Here is an 18,930-nt window from a genome sequence, read left to right as displayed (position 1 = left end):
ATTGGATTATGTATGTGTCAGGGATCCCCAAGACCACCCCCAGGTTTACCAATTCCATAGAGGACTCACAGCCTCAGCTTCTAGTCATACTCGTGACTATGATTTATTACAGTGAAGAGACAAAACAAGATCATCAAAGAGAAAAGGCTCATAGAACAAAGTCTGGAGGAAACAAGACACAGGTTCCCAATACAGTGGGGCCTTGACTTATGAGTGTCCTGACTAACGAGTTTTTCGAGATACGAGCCATCTCTCAGCCGATTTTTTTCGGGTTATGAGCCAGCTTCAGATACCCCACCACTAGTTGGCGCAGCGAACGTCACAGTGAACACCACAACATCAACCCAGCATCACGTGTCTCACTTGTTCACTTTAAGTTACGAGCTCCATCATGGAACAAATAAAACTCGTAAGTCAAGGCCCCACTGTAGTCCTTTCCCCATGAAGTCACACAGGGCATGCTCAATTCCTCTAGCAATGAGTTGTAGCAATATGTGTGAAGGGCTGTCTACCAGAGAAGCTCATTGGAGACTCAGTGTCCATGATTTTTATTGGGTTCTGATCAAATAGGCATTCTTGCCTAGCATATACCAAAAGTCAAGACTCCCAGAGGAAAGCAGGTGTTCAGAACAAACCATATTGTTGGCAAAACAGTCTAGACACTCTTATCAGTTAACTGTTGACTGGAAACACCCCCAGGTCCAAGTTCCCAGATGCTAGTCAAGGACCAGTCTTACACACAGATCTTTTGAAAGATGGCAATTTCAGGGCTGTTCACACATGTCTGCACAGTGTGCAAAATGCTACTTAGCACCCAGCTTGGCACATGATAAATGTAACCTGTGATAGTAATTAGATTTGGCCTTGGAAAAACACAGGGATTAATATCGCAACCCACTGTGCAGTCAAAAATCCATGTATAACTTTTGACTCCCCCAAATCTTAACTACTAATAACCTAATGTTGACCAGAAGCCTTATGATAACATAAACAATTGATTGACACATATTTTGTATGTTATAGGTACTATATACTGCATTCTTACAATAAAAAGTAAGAGAAAAGAAAATGTTATTAAGGAAATCATAAGGAAATACATTTTTTAGTATTGTATATATTTATTAAAAATTTATGTATGAATGGGTCTGTACACATGTCTTTAATCCATTTTGAGTTTATTCTTGTGTATCATATAAGAAGGTGGTCTAATTTCCTCTTTTTTTGGATGTATCTGTCCAATTTTCCCAACAACAATTATTGAATAGACTATCTTTACCCCATTGTATTCTCTTGCCTCCCTTGTCAAATATTAATTGACTATAAAGGTGTGGATTTATTTCTGGGCTCTCTATTCTGTTCCATCGATCTATATGTCTATTTTATGCCAGTACAATGGTGTTTTGATTACTATGGCCTTGTAGGATAGTTTGTTATCAGTTGACAACTGATACATACATACTAAAGATGTAAGATGTGATATTCCTGGCCCAGTCCAGGAATCACTAGTGTGATTCCTCCAAGTTTGTTGTTCTTTCTCAAGATTGCCGTAGCTGCTCAGGGTCTTGTGTGGTTCCACATACATTTTTTTGAATATTTGTTCTGGGTTTGTGAATTATACCATTGCTATCATTATAGGAAGTGTTGAATCTATAGATTGCTTTGGGTAGTATGGGCAATTTAATGGTCTAAATTCTTCCCATCTCTGAACAGAGTATATGCTTCCACTTATTTGTATCTTCTTCAACTTCTTTTTTCTAGACTCATAGATACAGAGAACAGACTAACAGCCATCATAGGGAAGACATATCATGGGGGACTGGGTGAAGAAGGTGAAGGGATTAAGCAAAGGGAGAAAAAACCCCTCATAGAGATAGACAACAGTATGGTGATTACCAGAGGGAAAGAAGGTGGAGAAAATAAAAGAGAGCAAAGGGGGGAATAAATGGTGATGGAAGGAGACTTGACTTAAGAGTGGTGAACATACAATACAATATACAGATGATATATTATAGAATTGAACACCTGAAACCTATATAATTTTATTATCAATTTCACCCCAATAAATTCAATAAAATTTGTAAATGGACCCATATAGTTCAAAACCATGTTGTTCAAGGGTCATCTGCACTAAGTTCTTCTTATTCACTTTCTGCCCAACACTTCTCTGCATTTAAAAATGAAGACAAAGAAAAAAAAATTACTTTAATCCAAGGACCTGCCCCACCCATGTTCCTAATTGTGGCAAGAATGGGCCTTGACTGCAGGGGGCAAGACTGATGTGTCTTAGTGGCAAAAAACAAAACAAAAACACATCATCAAGGAACAGGTTTATACTGTGGGTTATGTGCATGAAGGAGGAAATGTTCCTTGAAACTTTTATCGTGCTCATAATTCCCTCCAAATCAATCATGGCTGCATTTACCAGACAGTTATTATAGTGGAAACTGCCATTGGCCTCACCTTGGGCCATTAGCTAACAAAAGTAGTTGTTAGCTGCCCATAATAACCAATCTCGCACAGATTATTAGATTTTTATCCAAAAGAGCCCTGTTTGACAGTGACCATTTTAGGTGTGTGACATGCTCTCTTCCGAATCCCTTCAGCTCTCTTCTCCCGGCTCTGTGGTCTGTCTCTAGGTTGAAGCGTGAAGCTTCTGGTTCAGGCTCTTTGCACTAAATAGCCACTACCTGTTGTTGTTACTTGATATTATATTTACTTAAATGTGAGGCTGGAATAAATGGGACCATATTTGATGGTGGTATAATTCATGGGAGCCTCATCCCTGTTGTGTTTGTGTGAGATTAGGGAGAAGATCTCCTTTTGTCTCCTTGGGCATCAAAGTCTCCTGGCCACGTAAGCCTTGACCCCTGAATGACCGCAGGCTGACAAGAATATGTCAGGCTACAAGTCATAGTGGCCTTATCCCTTAACTGTGAAAAAGCCCAGGGTTCCCATGAGCTGGCCAGGGGAAAGGGATCCAGGCCATTCTCCCTTGAGGACATGAGGATTGAGGGTCAAGGGGAAGGATGAGGGGTTTGCATCTGGGCATGGAGAAAGACGGAGGAGTTAATGTAAGAAACAGATCTCTCACTTCCTTCCTTGGACATGAGCTGGCCAGGGACTCTTCCCACTGCCTCATTCTCTTCCCCATTTATCAGTAAAATGCAAACAACAGAAAGAGGTAAATCAGGTAAACTCCTAAAAATGAATCTATAAAGCAGTGAAAGTAGCCAGTGTTTTCTCAGACGATGTGTTTTTCATTCTCATTGACAATCAAACCATAAAATATAATTGAACAGACTTCCTTATTGAAAATAATTAAACCTTTAGCCAAAGGTGTATCTGAAATGACAAGGTTCAAATTATTTGCTGGAAGAAATCTTGATGTGCCATATATCTGGGGTCAGGTCAGAAAGCTGTAGGCAGAGACTATGTTCAGGGTGTAGATACAGAGATTCTTGAAAACTTGTTGACTGTTCAGGAGGATATAGTCTGGACCAGCAGTCACTGACCTGTGGTCTGTGAGGTCCGAAAGGTTGACGACCACTGGACTCTGGACAATGGCAAATAGACCTGGTTGTTCTTATCACCCAAACATCGGTCCATGTCCAAACACCTTCTCCCCCAATGTCAATTTACCTACAACACAGAATGTGCCCAGTGAGACCCAGAAGACTTCCCAGTGTCTTCGGAGGGAAGTCTACCCAAAGATTTCCAGAAACAGGGGTGCCACGGTGGTCATGGTGGTGGGCATAGGAATAGTGCCAACCTATAATCTACTACATGACACTTTAACAGCCATACATTGCCTTCATATATTCTTATTTCTATAAGGAAGGCAGGGCAAATATTGTCTCTTATTTTTAGGACAAAGTAATGATCTATGTAGGGCAAAACTCTACACAGATGCACTAATCACATAGCTACATTTGAACCAGAGCAGAAACGGGAAGCATCCATCTGTTTTCATGTCATTTTTTTCCATTTAAACTGGATTGTTTCCAATAGCGAAGGCTAGGTGGCCGGAAAAATGTCCCACCTCTGGGAAACACTAAGGTCCCCAGGCTACAGATGTCCTTGCTGCAGTTGTGACCTTTAGTCATTTTCACCAAACTATGGCAGTGGAAACTGGGAAAAGGTGCTCTTAGTGTGAACAGATAATTGGAAGATTTTAATTGGATTTGATTAAGTAGGAAGGATATAGGAAGGGAAAGGAGGAGGAAGGAAGAAAGGAAAGGAAAGAGAACAAAAAGAAAGGAAGAAAGGAAGGTAAGAAGGGAGGGAGAGAGAGGGGAAGGGGTGAAGGTGGAGGAGAAAATCCCAAACACAGTTAAATAGCATATCTATCCCACAGATGCAACACTAGCATATTAACATTTTACATTAACATTTTCTGCTCATTTTGGGGAGGAAATGAATTTAATTAAAATGCTCGTTTATTATGCACAGAGTGTGTTCCTGTATGTTCTCTTAGAACTTGATTCTGCTTATCTCAGTTTTCTGAGGAAAAAAAGTGTTTGGTCAACTTTTTGCAAACAGCTTTTTCTTCTTATTATTTGGGGGCCTGGCATTTGTTTCTCCTTCAGTTTAGGGAGGTGGGCTTTTTCCATTTTGTAAAACAGCCTGGTGGGCTTCTGAGTGACACCCGCTGAGTATTGCAGGTAACAGGCACAGTGGCTCCTGGTTGAAGAGATGAAACCAATTAACAATTGAGGATGATGGAAGAGCCCTCTTTACAATGCATTGACCCTGAATCACTATCCAGGCTAATGGTCAGAGATGAAACTGACTGCTGTTTTTCTTCCTACCTGTTGGCTCAGTGTCTAGTAAACTAGTTTTGTCCTTGGATTGGAGTTTCATAAGCATTTGTGGTTTGGCTCATCAGATGTAAATTAAGTTCAAACGTCACTCAAACAACCTAAGCCTGATTGGATTTTCCTATTAGAGGCAGTTCTTCATTTCAAGTACACACACACCTCAACATGTGTGAGGTTGAACCTTGTTTTCTTATAGGTCAAGGTAATAACGGTTAAGAATAAAACTCTGAGAGTATGATAACGTTTGTCTGTTTATTTCAGGAATTTAAACACTGGCATGGTTGTCCTTGTTCCTTCAGGTCCCGTGGAGCATGTTCACCTCCGCGTCCCATTTGTCGCCATAAGAAATAAGGAAGTCAACATCAGTGCAGTCGTGTGGCCCAGCCAGCTGGGGACTCTCACCTACTTCTGGTGGTTTGGCAACAGCACGAAGGTTCGGCCCTTTCTGCCTTGTGTCTGATGCGATCTATACTGAGTGCTCCTGGCTCCAGCTTCGGGGTTGATGTCAGGGACACTGGGGATGTGGGCACGAGGATGTACTTTCTGCAGCTGTGAGTCCGCATAATTTAATATGACATTACTCTCTAGTTCATTATAGCAAGGAAAGTTCAAATAACCCTAAGGAAGAAAGAGTACTTTGAGAAACTATATAAATCTGGTTGTTCTTGCTCCTGTGATCGATATTTCTAAAACATCCTTTGCTCCGTGTGTTTTAATCCTGGCCTTTCCACTAGCTATATAATATCTCTGAGATCAAGTAATCCCATTTGAAAAAATGTGAATTAGATATTTCGGTGTAAGCCTGTGAAGAGCAAATGGGGCAGGGCAGTGCATGCAAGAATCCTTGTCAAGACCTTCTAGGTGTTCTCGAAGGCCCGGGTTCTTCTTAGGCATGGCACTGATGTCACCAAGTCACAAAGAAAGGCACTAAAGGGGACTTTGCAGCTACTCCCTGCTCCCAATCCTTAGTAGTAGTGACATAAAAAAGCACCACACTTGTATAACAGAATCTGGGAGCAATTAGGCTGAGGGTCCCTCAATTTAGGGGATTAATGTTCTTCTCTGTTCATGTTTCTGTCTGCATTTTCCTTTTTTTAAAAATATATTTTATTGATTTTTTTACAGAGAGGAAGGGAGAGAGATAGAGAGTTAGAAACATCGATGAGAGAGAAACATCGATCAGCTGCCTCCAGCACACTCCCCACTGGGGATGTGCCTGCAACCAAGGTACATCCCCTTGACTGGAATCGAACCTGGGACCCTTGAGTCCACAGGCCGATGCTCTATCCACTGAGCCAAACCGGTTAGGGCTGCATTTTTCTTTTTTTGATGTGATTGGCATTGTTCATCTTAGGTCTCTACCTTTAGTTTTTAAATACTTTTAAAAAGCTATTCTATCAGACTTGGAAACGCTGAATATCAAAGAAAAGGGCTAATACATATTCATTTGCTGGTGTAGTGATTCCAGCATGAATGGGGCAATGCTGTTTTTGTTTGCTTGTTTCAGGATGGCCAAGGAGAATTTCAGCCCCTACCTGACAGGAGTCAGAGGGCCCCGGGTTAGGATCCAGCACTGCTACATGCTGGCTATGCGAGTTTGGTCGAGATAGTTGACCTCCAAGCTAATTCACTCAACTGCACATTGGAAATAATAATACCTATGCCATTTTGATTGTTGTGCAAACTTAGTAAGAAAATGTGTGTCACCCTGGCACACACTAAGTATTCACTAAATGGATGCTTTTTAGTTTGTCTTAAAAACTGAGAATTAGAATGACTTGATAAAAGATAGAACTAGATTCATGGACCAAGGGCCCCTTTTCTCTTTGCATTATTTGTGCTGTATTTTCTTAGGTCCATGTCTTAGCCTAGGCTACTGATGTTGTGCATTTCTGGGATTATTACTCACCAGGCAGTGGGTAGAGAGGTTATTTTAGAAGATCCCTGCTTAGTACAATAGAGAAGTGCAGCTCTCTGTGTGAGGTGAGCACTCCAGGGTCAAACAGCTGGTTGATTGTAGAGTCAGACCTCAAACCCTGGTCTCCTAACTCCCATCTACCACATACCGCCCCTTCCCCTAGCCACAGGATGCTTTAGCTGCATCGCTCCATTCCATAGAGGTTACAGACCCTATAATCCTACCTCAAAAGCCAGCAGTCATGCAGGGTGAAGGAAAAATAAAACATCATTTGGGCAAAGAAAGTGAGAGTGAGAAGAATTTTAAGTTCATTTCTCCTGTGATGATGTGAGGTTTTAGCTGTCAAGCCAGGGAATTTATTTTTCTGTTACTGCTCATTTACTGATGATTTTTACTGAGAAACTGCTGTGTGCGAGGGGTGCAGTTCTTGGTCAATATCAACACAGCGATTTACTCAGCAGCCCACAAGGAAGCAAACACAGTATTTCTCTACCATTTTTTTCTCAAATGATGATTCCAATACCTGAGATACCAGACAGTGTCTAATACATATTTGATAAATAAACAGAAAAGTGGATAAAGGGATTGGAGAGCCTAGTTTCAGTTTCTCTAACGATTATCTTTGTTAGCTTGAACAAATCACCTGTCTCATTGTTTGTTTTCTCTAAAGTGAGGATACTAATATGTAATCCATGAACATCGGGTTACTATTTGAAGTATCTATCTAATCTATATAATGCCATATTATGAGAGGGACATTGTTAAATTATAGAAAGACATTATAGTTTTTTAAAATTTATGATTATGTGAGGCATTTCTTTGGTTAGGAATTATTCATCTATAAATGTGAGCATGAAGTGCTGCCCAAATACCAAGATCTCCAAGGTCTTACTGGTTTATTTTTGTTCCCAAAGAATCAAGAGAATGCTAATACATAAGAGGCATTAGAATAGAGTAGTTTTGAAATAAGATAAAAGTGGGTTAGAGTCCAGACTCAGATTCTTGGCTGTCTGCCTTCAGTTAAATCTTATAATTTCTCGGGACCTCAGCTTACTAATGGTAGTGTCAGAGTTAATTGTGGTAGTAACTATCCCCTAATATTGCTTTGAGAGTCAAGAAAGGCTTGTAGAGCTCTTAGAACACACCTAATCACGTGAAAATGCCAGTCACTGTTGGGTTTGCTCATCATTTGCACCAATAGACTCTCCATTTCAGGAACAAATCTGATTTGGTTCCACGGATTTCCCTCTCACCTCCAAGAACGGCCATGCAGTCCATTTGAAAGAGTTACATTTTCAGAGCTTTTCCTAGCACCATGCCATAAACACATCAAGGTGGCCGCAGTATCCAATAATTAATCCAATGAGTACCATCTTTGGCTGACAAATGATGAGTGCCTTTGGTGTCGTGGTGAGTGCTCTGATTTTAGAGTCATTTCATCCCCTTTGACTAGCAACTGATCTTTCAAAGGAGCTAATCCTAATTTTAAGTCTTTATGCCTAGTACTGCTTTGTATTAGTCCTTTTATACATACTATTTTATTTATTGGAACATCCCTGATAAAAGAGTAATCCCACTTTACAGAGAAAATAGGCTAATAATTTGGGAAGGCAGTTTCCTGTGTGTGTGTGTGTGTGTGTGTGTGTGTGTGTGTGTGTGTGTGTGTGTTGTGACTAGGTGAATTAAACAGGTTGAATTAAATCATCACTCAATAATAATCAGATAATACCCACTCCTTTATATCTAGCCTTGCCCTTGGTGCCCTTAGGAATAAAAGAACCCACATAGCATTGCCTCCGCCTTCCAGGAAATTACATTCCACACAGAAAGCAGGATGAACACACATGCAATGATTGGTGGGCAAACGTGGGATATAAGGAAATAGAAGAAAGCAAGCATTCCAGAAATCCTAACATAGGCTCATATATGAACCTATCAGCAAGAGATGTGGAATTGAATCAGTAGCTCTATGGCTCTTTTTCAAGAGCCTATATTTTGTGTTACATGTTTTGAGGAATGTAAGACGGTGCAGAGTCCAATCGTTGCCTCTAAGAAATATAATCTGTAGTTGAGGCTGTGAGGCTCACATCTATGAACAGGTACTCTAAGGTAATAGATATTAAAAATACTATAAGGTAATTAGATACTACAGATAAGGCACTATACTAAAGATGTAATATTCCTGGCCCAGTCCAGCAGCCTAGGAAGTGATGGACACAGAGTTTGCTGGTTATGGAATGAGTCCTGTGTGAAGTTTGTCCTAAGCGGGCATTACAGGAGCAGCAGAACTGAGGCAGAACTGAGGAGGGAAAGAGATTTGCATGTAAAGGCTTTGGGCATGGTTGTGTTCTGTGTAGACAAATTCAGACAACACACAGGATACATGTATGCAGAAACCAGAGAATGAAATGAAAGGTGGGAAGGCTAGATAACACATGGCTTTCAATAATATAAATGAATGCTTTTTATTTTGTCATCGAGACTCAAATTTAGGATAGAATAATGGAAGCTAGAATCAGGTTCATGGACAGTGCAACTTTAGACACTGAGATACTTTTGAAGAGTTTTGAGTCTCTGTGTGTGTGTGTGTGTGTGTGTGTGTGTGTGTGTGTGAGGACTTTTTTTTCCCCAAAAAAAATAAATTTTCACATTAACACCATAGTCACAGATAATATTCTACACATATGATTTTGCCTTATTTCTCCCTGTTTTTGTGTGTATTTTAGATATTTTACATAATCCTCATCATAGTATACCCAAATTACATATTCTGCCTTTTACACTTTTTATAATAAGCACTTTTTGCACATTACTATGTAATCAGCTGAAGGCTTTAAGTATATTTATTGCGTAGTCTGTTCAATATTGGATGGCCATTTTCATCAAGGTATACATTTAAATTGTGACAATCACATAATATTTAATATTTACTTGACTTAGTCACTAAGTCTTAGTGTGTCTGGAAAACTGGTATAGGCTGCATCCAACGATTTCCCGGAAGTTCCCTGTTTCATTGGTCCAGTGGAAATCTTGTAACTAAGTAGTCACTCAGTTCCACATCTCTCGCTGATAGGTTCAGTTATTGCATGCTGATGTCTTGCTGGGCCCAGTGGGTAATAGGGGACCTGTCTCACATGAGGGATTCTCTGTGGGCAGGGATGTAGTCCACAGCCTAGGCAGGACGTGAGATAGTATTCTAAGCAGCCTCGCAGTGGGCTGGCCCTGCAGCTTGGACAAAGCACAGAGATAGAGAAGTCAATCGCCTTCTGGCCGCCTGTTGGATTTGTGAGGCTCTGAAAAGGCCGATTTGCTGGGATTAACAGAGGTCTGGCTTAATAAATGCATCTGCTTGCCTAATAGATTTTGTAAATGAACCTTAAATACTTGATTTAATTTAACATTGGGCACTAGCTATCCGTGGCCCACAAGGAGCTCAAGGATCCTGTAGAGTGTTCCAGCTTTTCAAGGAAGGTGAAAGCAGCCATGATACCATAACAGCTGATGGAAAACAAAAGCAATTTGGAAAACTAAATGAGCTCCTACCATTTCCCCAGCACAGGAGCCTATGGCCTGCCACACTGCGTGCTGCCTTTAGCACAGTCTCTTTGCTATGGTACAGGGCCCTGTGGGATGGTGGGATGCCATTCTCCTTCCTACTTCAGGTGACATTTCCTTGTCCTGCTGCCCTGTGTCTTTGCTTCCTAGGGAAGCAGCTACATGGGGGAAAGATCAAATCTGCTGGGGTAAGAGGATTTCAGTCCCTTCAGAAAGGGATGGCATACCAAATACTTGGGTCTAAGATAAGAGGAGTGTGCAGAGAAAAGAGAGGGGGCCATGCAGACCACCGAGAGCTGAAGGAGATGGCATGGAGGTAGCGTTGGCTTCCTGAAAACCCAACTTTTACGGGAGAAAAATATCCTGGTGGGAGAGATGGGAAGAGATGAGAGATTGCTGAGGGCAGTCACCAAAATGGAAGGGCAATGTAATATAGTCCTGGTCATAGAGAGTAATCCATGGAATCAAGAAAAATGAAAATGCATTGATTATTCTTCTTTGTTTCTTTCCCAATGTTAAATTATTAAAATCTTCAAATATACACTGAAGTCAAAATAATTTTATAGTGAACATCCATATACCCACCACCTGTAGTCTACCATTAGCATTTACTATGCTTGTTTTATCATATGTCTATTGATCTGTCCATCTCTCTATCCATCTATTAATTAATATTAATTTCTGATCCATCTCAAAGTTAACTGCATACACGTATATACTTTGTCCTAAATGCTTTAGCTTGCAAGTCATTAAAAATAATTCAATGTTCATTTACCCCCTCCCCATAGAGGTATAAAATGTACCAATAATTACATGCATACATTTGAAGTATATACTTCCTGAGCTCTGACAAAGGCATTACCTTTAATCCAAACTTCTATCAATATATGAAGTATTTCTATCACTCCCAAAAGCTCCCTCATGCTTTTTCTCAGTCAACTCCCACTCCCAGTGCCCAGAACCACCACTGTTTGTTGTTGTTGTTTTTATCAGAGATTAGATTTGCCCGTTCTAGAACTTCATATAAATGATTCCATGAATATGAATTATTTTATAATAGGGGTGGGCATAAATAGGTTAATTTTTTGACAGTATGCAAAGCACAGCATTCATTCTTCTTTTATTATTTATCGTTATGTTCTATATTTTATAGATGAACAGCTGTAATTTACCTTTGCTCACTCCTGTATATGGTTTCTTTCACTTCTTATGGTTTTGAGATTCATGTATATTATTATGTACATCAAAACTTGTTCTTTACTTTGGCTTCTTTATTTATTTTTCTACTGATAAATTCTCCTAGGCTGTTTTTAGTTTCTGGCTGTTATGAATATACTGCTATGAACATTTTGTTTCTTTCTTGACATATTTTCTTTTATCTTTTTTATATTTATTGTTGAGAATATTACATATGTCCCCCTTTCCCCTCATTGCCCCCTTCCCCCCCAATTCCCACCCTACCCCAGACTTTTACCACCCTATTGTATTTTCTATCTTGATTAAATTTCCAAGAGTGAGATTTCTAAGTCATAAAATGTAAAATAGTATTAGTACTTTAGAAATAATTATTGCAATTTCTTGTAAAACTAAACTTTTTCTAAGGTGATGAAGCAATTGAAGGTACTCTGGCAAATAAAACCCAATGGGTTGACCAGTAGGAAGTAGAAAGTGGGTCTACAGCCATTTTGATGCTGAATGGGTCCTCACAGCTTTTCTAAACCAAGCCCTTCATTTAATAGATAAAAACTAAGGACCAGAATGGGAAGAAACTTCACCCAAGGTCATTCATTAAACCAGCCAGAGTTTAATATATCTGTTCTTTTTATGGGACAGGCGACCTGTTGTTCCCTTATTCTGCCACCATGGTTGACATTGCTATGCTGAGCCCAACTTGACTTCAGCTTCATTTGCAACACAGGACACTAAACAGCCACTATTGTCCCATTGAAGAAGTACTTCACAGAACCTACTTGTACTAAGTTGTTGTTTAATTCATAAGGCCACACCCTGGTGTGTATCATCATAGAGCCATATGCATGGGGAAGAATGCTTGAACTCTAGGCTTTACTCTTAGTTAAAGGGGAGAATATATATCCCTTTCCATATTCAACTTCTCTCTTTCATTCAGCAAATAAAAAAGAAAGAGTGTCAAAAATTTAGAGCAACATCTTTAATCCTGCCAAACTCTAGCTATCATCCTGGTCATAAAATGGATCTATGGAATTTTAAAGCAGAAGAAATCAAATTATTATTTTAGAGGCCCAGTTGAAAATTCTGAGCTAGGAAGGAATCCCAGTCTTGCATCAGGGATGCCCTCTGAAAGCTGCATCTCCGAGCCTCTGTAGGTCCTGGCCCACAGATCCAAGCCATGTCAGTTAAGATGCATGGGTTTACCATGTGAGCACTGGCAGACAACCACCCCCTTCAAGGGCAGCTCTCTGCATCCCCAACATTATTATCCTCTATCCCAGTGTTGTCCTGGAACAGAGAGGAGAGGGAGTCTGCTCACCTCAGCTTGTCATATCTCTTTTGAGCTGCTTTGGAGAAGCCTCCTCCTGTTTCTTACCTTGCACACACCGGAGGGCGTGGGCTTCAGCATGGCCACTGAATAGCGACTCTTTAATCTTAAGATCTTCATTCTTTTCTCTCCAATAAGCATCTGATTTTATCAAAATCCGAATTCGCAAGGGGAAAATGTTATTCTGTTTCTCTTTTTATCCTAGGCAAATCCCCATCTGTTGTGAGAAGGAAGATAAAACAGAAAAAGAACAAAAGGATTTAAAAAATGGTCGCAGACATATATGTGGATATGTTTTCTGCCTATTAAAAATATTGAAGTGGCTTGCAGTGAAAAGCACAGATGTAATAAAATAAAAAGCTAGTAGTATGCCTTGGCATCCAACTTACAGATACATTCTGCTATCTGGAAGATGGTGTGCCAAGGGCGAGTGATACAGAAGTTATTAAAATGCAATCACTTCTCTGAATAGTCTAGAGTTCATGGAAAACAGGATGAAGATACAAGTGACATGGAATATTAGAGGAGAGGAATGATCTCCTATTTCCAGAGCCAATAGGAATAGGTTACAGAAGTCACTTTTCTTTTTCCCCAGGAGAAGGAATAGAATGACATGCAAAATCCAGAGTGTCCAGTTGTAGCTCCATCTCTCAGGAGTATAGTGCATTTAGACTATAAATACTCTTCTTGGATACTGGATATAAGGTGTAATCACAGTTTGGGGAAGCTGTGTAATCTTTTTTTCCATTCTTAAGTTAGGATCCCCTGGGATATGTGAATGCTATGCAGATGTGTGACCATCTGAGATTTACAGGAAGGAGGAAATCTCATATCCCACAGAGGATTAAATTGGTCTTTCTGTTCCTTGTAGCCCCTCATCACCTTGGACAGCAGCATTTCCTTCACGTTCCTTGCAGAGGGAACCAACACCATCACTGTTCAGGTGGCCGCTGGGAACGCCCTCATCCAGGACACAAAAGACATCGCCGTTCATGGTAAGCCCTGAAAATAGTCATTGTGATGCCTCTTTCTACCCAGCCAATCCACCCTAGTGACAATTGCTGACTGCTTTGGAAATTCACCAGGCCATGGGAAAGTGATATATGTCATCAAGGGGCATCCAAACTTTTTTCCTACCTTGTTCCTAAATAAATGCAGGGCACAGACAGGCATCTGTTGTCTTCTGGGATGTGTGTGCATCAAAACCTAATGGTCTCCTTAGAGAGAGATTTATCAGAAGTTGAAATGAAATCTAACTGGAAAAACTGTCAGGAAACCATCTAGATCTGGGGTCCTATTGAGGTATCTACAATACACATGCAGCACCCACTCTTTGTGAAGATCAGGACCAGTGATTTCAAAATGGGAGGTGTCATCTTATGCCCCCTGAGATGAGCTACATACAACCTATGTGTTATTGTTGTTTTATTGGTAGAGATTCTAACATCATTGGCTGCAGAGACGGAACATAAGGCTAAGAATGTAAGGTTGAAGGAAGGCAGAAGAGTGGTAAATGAGGCTACTATCCAGTTCTCAATCCTGGAGAACCATTCTTCATTTTTAAATTTATTTTAAGTAAAATTGTGCTTTTCCCACAATCCCACACAACCTCCCTCAAGCCCCTAAAAACAGTCACTATTTCAAGGTTTTTCTAGAAAGTTGTACTAGCTCCTCTGACCTTTCTTATATCTCTTCCAAACATGATGTTCACGCTCTCTCACGGGGAACCAAGATGATTTTTTAAATTAAAACTTTTTATTTAAGTGTAAATATAATATAGGAAAGTATACATCATAATTGTCTTAGCTTTATGAATTACCACAAAGTGAACAAAGCCTTGTACCCACCAACCAGTAAAGTAGTTGAACATTACCTACACCCTAGATCCACGGTATCAACATACTTTCTAGCCCCTGGAGGCAGTGCTAGCAGGATGGACAAAGGAAATGAAAGAAGAGCACAATATTCTCTCCTCATTAAGCCCAACTTAATGCTTTCTTGCTGGCTCTGCATGATACCACTTACAGTAGCAAAAGTCTTCTCCTGGGTTTTTATACTTATGTTTCATTTCAGGTAATATTCTTTTACAAGAAGGGCTTAAATTCTTAGGAACTAAGAAAAAACTGGTGGGAGCACAAATCTACTTCCAGTCATCAAGTCCCACACTCTTTCAGAGACCAAGAAACAGGCTGGAGTGAAGGAATTCTTAGTATAGTTGAGGCTACATGAAAGAGCAGATGGCTTCTCTATAGCATAGTGATTGTGGAGTCTTCCCACCTATCACACCCTCTCTTGGTCTCACTCGCTCACACACTCTCTCTCCTTGCAGAATACTTCCAGTCCCAGCTGTTATCATTCTCTCCTAACCTGGATTACCACAACCCTGACATTCCAGAGTGGAGACAAGATATTGGCAATGTCATCAAGAGAGCTTTAGTTAAAGTAAGTTGGCTTTATATTTGCTGCAATCCTTATGAATAAAGAGCCAGATGGTTTCCTCCACAACACATTTTCATGGGTTAAAACCTCCCATTTTATTGTTTGATTAGTATTTTCTCTAAAAAGAAAGAGAGGGAAAAATAGAAGGGGATAAGAAATGATGGAGGCATGGTGGGTGGGGTGGAAGGGAAGAGAGGGAGATAGATAGATAGATAGATAGATAGATAGATAGATGTGCTTGAAGATGGATATTGGCCCCATATTTATCCCAAATTTTTTTTTCCAATATAGGAGATTGATCCCTTTTATGAAATAACTAGAAGCCGGGTGCACAAAAATTTGTGCACTGGCAGGGGGGGGCATCCGTCAGCCCAACCTGTGCCCTCTCACATTCTGGGACCCCTCAGGAGATAACCACCTGCTGGCTTAGGCCCGCTCCCCTGGTGGCAGATGGCATGCCCAATCCCTCGGTGTCTGCCCCGTCTTTCCCAGTTGCAGATGGCAGGCCCAGATCCTGAGCTCAGATAGTGCTGCCACCTGCCCCACCTGCCCAGCCCCACACACGACAGGCCCAGATCCCATGTAGGGGCGGGCAGCGGCTGGGGATCTCGCTGCCGCCTGCCCTGGGCCACACACGGCAGGCCAGGATCTCGCGCTGGGACAGCCAGCGGCTAGGGATCAAGCTGCCGCCAGCCCCAGGTGGGGTGGTGCAGTGGGATTTGCCTGCAGTATGCAAATTGGACGCCATCTTTGTTGGTGGTTAATTTGCATATGGCACTGATTAGCCTATGGGAGGTGTAGCGAAGGTACGGTCAATTACCATGTTTGTTTATTATTAGATAGGATTGAGTCTACACTACTATCATTTACTTGGCTGACTTCATCTCCCTCCCCCCCGCCCAAAGGGGTTTTCTTAATCAAACACTTGGACTCCAAGACCACTGTTAGCCATTAGAAGACAACAGGCCAGGAAATAGAGCATGCCAGTAGATTGTATAGAGTTAAACAAAGCCAGATTTGCCTTAGAGAATATTGAAAGGGTATTATGAACCCTTTGCTCAGAGCTAAGTACTACAATAAAATGAATGGTCAGTTCTAACATGCAACTAGTTCTATGGTAGAGGCATACCAGCATACCAAAGAGCATAGAGAGAAGTGAGATTCACTTTATTCAGGAAAGTGCAGGCTTAGCACATATTGGTGATTCAATAAATACTTATGAACTATGAGAATGGTCTTTGGAGAATATACCTGGACTGTTTTAAAGGATAAGTAGTAGTTAACAATGGATGCTATCTTTCAGGAAGAATGAACAGCATGTGCGAAGCCGTGGACTACTGAAAAAGCACAGTGCATTTGAAAATGGCAGAGTAGTGTAGCCAGTCTTTAGGTTTTAAGGGCAAGTGTGGCTAATGTTGAGCCAGGATGGTTAAGTCAGTTTGTGTAGAGTCTGAGAAGCTAGAAAGAGTTTGAAGTGCCTCTCATAGGTACTGGCAAGTGTGAAATGTGTTGTTTTTTATTTTAGTGAAAAATCCTGACTATAGAATTATATTTCAAATATCCGTTCTGGTGGCAATACAGAGGATGGGCTGATAAGGTGGGAAGTGAATAGAGTGGAGGAAATATTTCACAAAAGATGAGTAGTTATAAGACTACCACAGTTATCCTAGTCTGTGTTAATAAAATCCTGAAGAGGAAAGATTCAACGTTTATTTGGGATGTTAAACAATAGAATTGGTGGCCAATAATATGTAGTGTGGATGAGAAGGAGGAGGGAGACACTTTTTGATAGACGGGTAGGTAAGAGATGGCCTTGCCGTTAATCAAGGTGGGGACTATATAGGAGAAGCATACTGGGGGAACAATAATGATTTGATCTTCCATACAAGTTTGGAGGACATGAGAAACAATTGGGTTCAGATAACCAGGAAAGCTGAAAATATGGATTTTAAGATCAAGCAGAAGTACAGCTTGAGGTAGAGATGTGGGAGCTGAGGCTCTGGAAGTCCTTAACCCCCTACCCCACTCCTCGTATGAGGAGTGGGGGCAGGACAGGCATGGATGTTGATGCCTCCCAAGACAGAGGAGAAAGCTCCAGGGACAGATAAGGAGAAGGAGCTCACAGGAAGAAAGACAAGTAAGTAAAAGAGAACAATATACAAGCATTCCTGCAGGGAATTGTTCAGAGGATGAACTTCACCTCAAATCTTTTTACAAAGAGATTGTTCATAGAAAGGGATGAAAATGAGGCTGTTCCTGGATGACTGTGATTGCAACTTCCAGAATTTTGTACAACTGTATTTATTAAAAACATACAAGCTTTTAAATCCATAACTTGGTAATTATAATAATAATCCTAATCCTATATAATAAAAGGCGAATATGCAAATTAACCAAATGGTGGAATAACCGGTTGCTGTGACATGCACTGACCACCAGGGGGCAGATGCTCAATACAGGAGCTGCCCCATAGTGGTCACTGTGCTCCCACAGGGGGAGCACTGCTCAGCCAGAAGCCCTGAGCCAGGTTCACAGCTGGCGAGTGCAATGGTGGTGGCGGGAGCCTCTCCCACCTCTGCAGCAGCGCTAAAGATGTCCAACTGACGGCTTAGGCCTGCTCCTGGGGGGAGCGGTCCCTCCAAGGTCCCTAACTGACTGATGCTCCCCAAGACCATAGTTCCCTAGGGCAAAGGGTCACAGCAGCCAGGGCACACACAGGCTCAGCCACTTCACTCCACTGGTTGAATCTCTGCATTTTGTCCTCCTGGGGGAGCAGGCCTAAGCCATCAGTAAGACATTCCCCAAGGGCTCCCAGACTGTGAGAGGGCACAGACCAGGCTAAGGGACCTCCTTCCCCCATCCCCCCACTCCAGTGCTCAAATTGTGTGCACTGGGCCTCTAGTAAATAATAAACAGCCATGCCAGCTGATCCCTTGGTCTTAAATATCACAAAACAAATCACTCATAAGTCTGTTTGGATGAGGTTAACTGACCTTAGACACATAGCTCCAAGGTCCCTTCAGGGTCCCTAACTGACTGGTGCTCCCCAAGACCACAGTTCCCTAGGGCAAAGGGTCACAGCAGCCACGGCATGCACGGGCTCAGCCGCTTCACTCCACTGGTTGAATCTCTGCATTTTTGTCCTCAGTCCAGTCCCTGGACAGTTGCTTCCTCTGACTGGTTAGGATAAGACTTTCTTGCTCCATGTCCTTCGGTACCGAGGCTTCCAGCTACTCGGGGTCACACCTTCCAGCAAGACATGAGGCCTCTGGCAAAGCCCACTCAGGTCCCAAGGGGATGCCTCTCTTCTTGGTGGGTATTTTAGAATCTGACTGCTGCTTATTCTCCTCAAGTTGACCCTCTCACTCTTTGTTGTCACATTTCTGAGTGTTAACTCCAATCTCTACCCCAAGTTCTGGTGCTAATCAAATGGGAAACAACGAACCCCTCCAATTCTGTTCAATCCAGCAACTATTTATTGAGTTTCTACTCTGTCGGGCATTTTTCAAATGAATGGGGTGTTCACAAAACACCCGGGAATGTCTCGGCAAACATACACTAGAAGTGACCAGAGAAAAGACCATACAGGTGGATGCGCTCATCTGTCACCGTGGACATGAACTGAGGCCCAGCGATGGGGTGGGATGGTGTTCTGGAAAGGGTTAGGACCAGAGGCTGAGATG

The 18,930-nt window shown here is 41.6% G+C and overlaps 1 protein-coding gene across 1 annotated transcript in view; it reads left to right on the top strand.

Moving 5' to 3' along the window:
- SORCS3 (sortilin related VPS10 domain containing receptor 3) overlaps positions 1-18,930 on the top strand; it is a 514,894-nt gene that overhangs the window by 483,630 nt on the left and 12,334 nt on the right. The window contains exons 20-22 of the mRNA XM_036336059.1: positions 5,117-5,250; positions 13,680-13,803; positions 15,138-15,250. Coding sequence (XP_036191952.1) covers positions 5,117-5,250; positions 13,680-13,803; positions 15,138-15,250 — 371 coding nt within the window. The remainder of the gene's footprint in view (positions 1-5,116; positions 5,251-13,679; positions 13,804-15,137; positions 15,251-18,930) is intronic.

The sequence above is a fragment of the Myotis myotis genome, unplaced genomic scaffold (genome assembly GCF_014108235.1).
Source record: "Myotis myotis isolate mMyoMyo1 unplaced genomic scaffold, mMyoMyo1.p scaffold_m19_p_15, whole genome shotgun sequence".
NCBI classification, from domain to species: domain Eukaryota; kingdom Metazoa; phylum Chordata; class Mammalia; order Chiroptera; family Vespertilionidae; genus Myotis; species Myotis myotis.
The sequence above is the reverse complement of the archived record's forward strand: the minus strand, read 5'-3'. Positions and strand labels throughout refer to the sequence as shown.